This window comes from Hesperophylax consimilis, chromosome 11, assembly GCF_061612785.1.
Source record: "Hesperophylax consimilis isolate HC1 chromosome 11, BYU_Hcon_1.0, whole genome shotgun sequence".
Classification (NCBI taxonomy): domain Eukaryota; kingdom Metazoa; phylum Arthropoda; class Insecta; order Trichoptera; family Limnephilidae; genus Hesperophylax; species Hesperophylax consimilis.
Genome location: NC_142846.1, coordinates 1405911 through 1413042, shown reverse-complemented (window position 1 = coordinate 1413042; position 7132 = coordinate 1405911). Strand labels below are relative to the sequence as shown.

Below are 7132 nucleotides of genomic sequence, written 5' to 3'. Positions count from 1 at the left end.
AGAAAATTATAAATCAACCTATTTTTAGCACTTTAGACTTTTAGCAGGGGAGCATTTATGGCGACATCTATTGAAAAAACTATCAACTTATTTATTAACTTCAGTCCGTTGGAAAGGCAAGCATCTACACACAGAGACATCTATGCAAAGCCAACAAACTCCAATTTCTAACATAAACTCCCCCCGAAAAAAGGATTGGAGGTCATTTTTTCTGAAACAAACCCCAAAACATAAGAATAAAAATTAAGCAGCTAAATATCTACATATATGCCAAAATTAATTTGGAAGAAACAAAAATAGTAATTATTTACTATTACTGTTAATACAAAAAAAAATTGATTAACAATAAATATTTGAAATAATAGGTAACCTATTTCTAAGCATAAGTTTAAACATAAGACTACTCTAAAAACGAAATGACAATTTCAAACTAACTAAAATTATACAAATTAATTATGAGATTAAAATTATTACTTTCGTTCAAATCAAATTCATGCAATTCACTAAGCTATTCTATACTATAATTTAACAACTAAGATAATTCCAATAACCTTGTTCTAACAGAAATCATAACAATAATCAAACATAAAACAAATAATATAGACAACACAACATGGAGCGCTGGTTTCCTGGTCATCCTTCTTAAGGGTTTGTGTTTTTCTATAGTTCATTACCACATTTATAATTAGTTTCTTCAGATGTATTTGTGTAGTTTGAAATTACATATAGCCAGCAGGCTATCTCGGTTTATAAGCGTTCATTTTTAAAGTGTTTTTTTTTTTTTCTTGGTATATACGGATCTACAATCCTTTTTTTATTTTGTACATTTTTTATCAAACTCGCAAGTTTTATTGTTATCCACTTTTTTATGCACTGTTTTTACCTTTTATTTATTATTATTTCTTCCTTATCTTCTTTTAATTTATTATTATTATTTTTTATTTTTATTTATGATAATATACAAAAATTTTATATTGTTTTTATCACGAAACTTTTTATATTGTTTTGCACAAAACCTTTTTTTATTTTGCGCTTACTCAGCGTCTGGTCCGTTGGGTGGGGGTGTCGACATTTTCAACTCCTCGTTGTCATCTATTGGCAACAGACAGATCTTTGATATGGCCCTCTGGATGATGCCTTTCGACGTGATGATGGTCGCCACGCGAACTCTTCCATCAGCGCCAGGATGAACGGCGCTCACACGTCCCAGCCTCCAGTAGCAAGAAGGGACGTTGTCCTCCTTTATTACGACCATGTCGCCAGACCGCATCTGCCTTTGATTCCTATTGGTCCATTTGCTTCTGGTTTGAAGTTCTGCTAAGTACTCCTTCCGCCACCTCGACCAGAAAAATTGTACAATCTGGATTAGTTTTTGGTAATTGTTTAATCGATTGAATGTGATATGTTCCAAATTTTGTTCTGGAATCGCCGCTAAACTAGTTCCTATTAGAAAGTGACCGGGAGTCAAGGGATTAAGGTCATAAGGATCATTTGATAAGGGAGACAGTGGCCTGGAGTTTAAGCAAGATTCAATTTGACACAACACCGTATTAATCTCTTCATAAGTTAATGAAGCGATACTGGTTATTCTTTTTAAGTGATGCTTAACTGACTTTATCCCAGCCTCCCAGAGCCCCCCAAAGTTCGGCGCACGAGCTGGTATAAATTGCCATTGTATTCCTAATGTGGATAAATAATTATCAATTTTATCATTAGACATATTTAAAAAATTATAAATTTCTCTTAGTTCATTATTAGCCGCCTTAAAATTGGTTGCATTGTCCGAGAACATTTTGCTTGGTCTACCACGACGCGAGATAAACCGTTTCAAAGAGTTTAAAAAACTCTCTGCGCTCAAGGACAGCACAGCTTCTAAGTGCACGGCTTTAGTGACCATGCATACGAATAAGCAAATATATGATTTAACGCTATGTGATTTTCTGTGAATACCCGACTTTATTAATATTGGTCCACAGTAGTCCACTCCTGTTATCTGAAATGGCCTACATTCAGTTATTCTTTCAGCTGGCAGGTCGGCCATCAACTGCTGTTCGGATTTGGGATTACATCTATAACAAATTATACATTTTTTTATTATTTTTTTTTACAACATTCCTTCCCTTAATCGGCCAAAATTTCATTCTAATCAACGCCAATAATGACTGCGTTCCCGAGTGTAAGTTCAAGTAATGATAGTGTTTTACAATTAACTCTGTTAATTTATGATGCGAAGGTAACAAAATTGGGTGCTGCTGGCCCTCGGTTACCATTTTACCTTTGGAGAGCCTTCCCCCCACACGAATTAGATCCCTTTCAATGAAAGGATCTAATGACTTTAGTGCACTATTCCTAGGTATATTACCTCCATTATTTAAAACTCGAATTTCGTCTCTGAAACAGTATGATTGCGCCCGAGATATTAATTTGTTTACTGAATTTTCCAACTCACTAACTGTCAATTTACTATAGCGGCGCTGCGAAGGGTTTCTACAATTAAAAATAAATCTATTAAGGTATGCTGTTACTCTCTGTAATTTGGAAAAATTGGAATATCTATCAAAAATGTCCCAGTCCTGTTTCACAGCAGACAACAGTGCCGAGCTTGTTTTGATCTCTGGTGGATCAATACAAAATGAGTTGGAATTTGGCCAGCACGCTGAATCCAACGTCAGCCAATCTGGACCATGCCACCAAATGCTGGAAATTAATAACTGTGAAACGCCGATTCCTCTGGAAAGCACGTCTGCTGCATTGTCTTCTGACCGTACATGGTTCCATTGCTCCGGCTGACTGGTTTCCTGGATTTCCGCCACTCTATTAGCAACGAAAGTGTTCCATCTTACCGGCTGATCCCTGATCCAGCACAGTACTATTTGGGAATCACACCAGTATGTAGTAGGTATATCCGGATTACATAGAGCATCTTTAATGTAATTCACTAGTCTTGTCAGTAATATGGCTCCACATAATTCTAACTTGGGTAGAGAAACACTTTTCAAAGGCGCTACCCGTGATTTGGACATTATCAAATTGGAGTACTTCTTACCCAATTTGTCAGTAGACACCATATAAACACAGGACGAATATGCCTTTTCTGAGGCGTCACAAAATCCATGTAGCTGTAAATTTACATGATCTTGACATATTATCTTTCTACCTATTCTTAAATTATTTAATTGAGGCAGTTCATTCACATATACTTCCCATGTCTTCAACATATTATATGGAATGGGCTCATCCCATTGAAGCTTTGCCTGCCACAATTTTTGCATCAATAATTTAGCAATAACAGTAACAGGACCTATTAATCCTAACGGGTCAAATATGGACGCAATGCATGACAGTATTTGTCGTTTGCTATTAATTGGATTTTTTAATAACTTCACTGTGTATAGGAAATTATACTGCTGATTGTTCCAAGACAGGCCTAATATTTTGTTGTCATTTGAATCTGTACTAATAATCATATCTGACATGTTTTCTTCCTTCGAACATAACGAGGGCAAATTCGACCGCCATTTCCTTAAGTTCATCCCAGCGGATGCCATGATGGATATTAGTTGTTCTTTAATTATTAAACAGTTTTCTTCAGTTTCATCTCCAGTAATTAAATCATCCACATAAAAATTATTCTTTATAATCTGACTGACCTTGTGGTTTGATGATATATTTTCATTTCCCAGCTGTTGGAGGCATCTAGTTGCCAAAAATGATGACGGCCCCAGACCGTAGGTAACGGTGTTAAGTCGATAATGCTGAATTTCCTCCTCCGGGAAATTTTTCCATACTATTCGCTGTAGATCTCTGTCTTCGGGTCGCACCAATATTTGCCTGTACATTTTCTCAATGTCGGCTGTTATCGCGTACTGGTGTTTTCTGAAACATATCAATTGTGCGGCTAAATCTTTCTGTAAAACAGGTCCTATCATGAGAGCATCGTTTAACGATATACCATTGGATGATTTTGCTGAACCGTCAAATACCACTCGAGTCTTAGTGGTAGTGCTCGATTCTTTCAATACTGCATGATGTGGCAAATAAAAATAACAATCTTCATTAGAAGGTGCTTCGCACTGGGTCATGTGACCCAAGTCTATATATTCCTGCATGAATTCTTTATATTTTTTCATCAGGTCAGGATTTGAAGAAAATTTCCTTTGCAAATTGCAAAGTCTTTTTTCCGCCATGGGCAGCGTTTCTCCCAACTGTTTAACACAGGGGCGCTGTGGTAAGCTTACCATGAAACGACCATTGTCATTCCTTTTATAAGTGTCCTTGAAAATCTCCTCGCACGCTCGCTCCTCATGGCTCCGGTGCTTCACCGGTTGGAATTCTTCTAATTTCCAGAAGTTTTCAATCTGTTTATGGATTATATTTAATGATAGTTGACAAGATTTTACTGGCCTTTTTATTTTTGTTGTGACGATGGGTCCTGACACCAGCCATCCGAATTCAGTTCTCTGTAATATGGGTCCTGAGTCTCCATTTCGAAGTTGATCTTGCTTCATAATTTCCCAAAAGATTTCCGCTCCGAGTAGCATATCTATGGAGCTTGTTTCATAGAAGGCAGGATCCGCTAACTGAAGACCATCAGGTATGTTGGCATCCTTTTTCTGTAAAGAAATTTGCGGCAGATGACTTGTTACTTCTTTCAAAACGAGACATTCTATGTCTCTTTCATACGGTGAATAGTTCGAGAAAATTCTTAAATTTATGCTATTTTTAATATTCAATATTTTGTTTTGGATTCCGGTAATCGGTATGTTTGCCCTTTTGGGTTTTAATTGCAACCTTGTTGCAAATTCTTCTGTTATAAAATTGGATTGAGAACCACTATCCAATAAAACTCTAGCCTTAATCAAATTTCCGTTATTATTCAACACTTTAATAACGGCGGTAGATAACAAAACAAAACTATTAGATATTTTCGTAGAGTGATTTGTAACTAAAGGTTCATTATTTGATGTTGATGGTGAATCCTTATCCTGAGACTTCGAATTATCTGTTTCCTTTTTTAAATGCAACAAAGTATTGTGCGAGTTATTTTCGCATATACGACAATTGTATTTACTTTTACATTCTTTTAGCTTATGACCCAAGCACAAACATTTCAAACACGCATTTACTTGACGTATCTTTATAATTCTATCCTTAGTATTTAATATTAAAAATTTTTTACAATTATAAACCTTATGATCGCCCTTGCAAATAATACATTTTGTCATTTGAGGCGTTAAAGAAATCATAGCTTCTTTTCGGTATTTGAAAGGAAAAGTTTTATTTTGATTAAATTTTCCTTCAGTAATCCCAGCAAATTCTAAAATCTGAACTCGATCTGATAAATATTTTATAAACTCTTTATATGTGGGTAGATTCTCTTTTGTGGCAAATACTTCCCAATGATGTCGAGTTTCACTATCTAGTTTTCGCGACAATAAATATATTAACATGATATCCCAATTTTCGGTGGGTATATTTAACTTATTTAACGATTTTAAATGTAATTCGGATTCATCGATAAGATTCCTTAATGCTACGGAATTTTCAAATTTTATTTCAGGCAATTTAAATAATGCTTCAACGTGCTTATGTATAATAATTTTTATATTTTGATAGCGAGAAGTTAACATTTCCCATGCAGTATGATAGTTCTCCTGGTTATTTGGAAGTGAGGTTAATAATTTAGCTGCGTCACCTTCGAGGCATGATCGCAGATAATACAATTTTTGAATAACTTCTAAAGATGGATTATTTTCAACTAAAGCAACAAAGGTATCCCGAAAATTCAACCAATTTTCGTAACTCCCATTAAATTTTGGCAACTCAAGTATAGGCAAACGTATGTTATGTGATGTTGTATTCTGAACTTTATTTAACAATTTATCTTTAGCCTTAGCAACAAGATTATAATATAAATTTTCAAATGCTTGCCTTTCTGTTTTGGTTAATTCTTCCGGCGAAATTGCTTCTATGTTATCTTGTAATGAGTCGAAAGTGTCTAAAATTGGTTCAAGTTTCTTCAATCTGACTTCAATTTCAGATTGCGACAAATTATCACCGTTTATATATTCATTGAACCTAGTTAATTTCGCCTTGCAAATTCCACGCTGGTTAATCAAAGTTTTGAGATCCATTTTTAAATATCAAGAAAGGAGGTATTCACAGAACGTATTGTCAAATGATAATCACTTGTAATCAATCACTACACGTGCACTGTCCTTGATCACAGAACTTTACTAACTAACCGATAAACAATGAATTTTATCTGAATTTTATAAATGCAACAGCTCGATGGCTGTCAAAAAGAAAACAATTTGACACTATTGTTATTCTCTCCACAATCTCCACCGCGCATGCGTCAGCTTGCTTCGCGGCTGGGTTGGTGTTTTTACCGACTCGCGGTAACTTTCGAAATTTAAACTAACGGATTTTCAAATATAACCGCTCGTAATAAATCTTTTAAGAAATTTAAAATACTTGCTTTGTATTCTAACTTCTTTTTATATTGTTGTAACAATTATTATTGCTTACTACAATTTCGATGATGGGTATGAAATCAATTCAAACAACACTTGGTAACAATCAGCCCGATTCAATTTTAAAACAAACAAAGAAATACGGCTGTGTAATAAATCATGCTCTCCTGCCTGGGAAAATAAGGTAGGTATATGGGATATGGTCACTTGCCCGTTTTTCTGAAGATCCCCTCTGATGTTGGATGTTGAAGATGTTTGCTGGTTCTTTTATCATCCGCGATTCAATCGATAATACGGATGCGGCACGAAGGTCCAATGTATAATTTTGGATCCAGGTAGAAATTTAAACCACTTATTTCGCCAGAAATGTTTATTGCAGAAGAGGAAGAAAATTATAAATCAACCTATTTATTGACTTTTAGCAGGGGAGCATTTATGGCGACATCTATTGAAAAAACTATCAACTTATTTATTAACTTCAGTCCATTGGAAAGGCAAGCATCTACACACAGAGACATCTATGCAAAGCCAACAAACTCCAATTTCTAACAGACTTCCTTAAACAGGCCGAAGCAAATCCCCGGTAATTTCAGCACCGTTCGGGCTGTCTGGTACATTCTGGAAAGTTTGTTCATTGGGTAAAGTTTTGTACTGCC

General features: G+C 35.3%; 1 protein-coding gene across 2 annotated transcripts; it reads right to left on the bottom strand.

Annotated features, from left to right (window-relative positions):
- Positions 1-964: 964 nt before the first annotated feature.
- LOC149419622 (uncharacterized) lies at positions 965-6912 on the bottom strand. 2 transcript variants are annotated; one of them, XM_089637187.1, is made up of 2 exons: positions 3651-6912; positions 965-2069 (listed from the first exon to the last, which is right to left on the bottom strand). In XM_089637187.1, exons 1-2 carry the CDS (start codon positions 3674-3676, stop codon positions 1034-1036), a joined length of 1062 nt encoding a protein of 353 aa, XP_089493313.1. In that variant the 5' UTR covers positions 3677-6912; the 3' UTR covers positions 965-1033. The 2 variants fall into 2 exon arrangements, with proteins under 2 accessions (XP_089493313.1, XP_089493312.1); XM_089637186.1 differs by having other exon boundaries at positions 5932-6912.
- Between the last annotated feature and the right edge of the window lie 220 nt (positions 6913-7132).

What these genes read in the sequence shown, in the direction of transcription:
- LOC149419622 (XM_089637186.1), bottom strand. Translation starts at nt 6,134, where the DNA reads ATGGATCTCAAAACTTTGATTAACCAGCGTGGAATTTGCAAGGCGAAA. An exon ending in GAATTAACCAAAACAGAAAG is followed by an intron (nt 2,070 to 5,931) that starts GCAAGCATTTGA and finishes AATTTGTTATAG; the next exon opens with ATGTAATCCCAAATCCGAAC.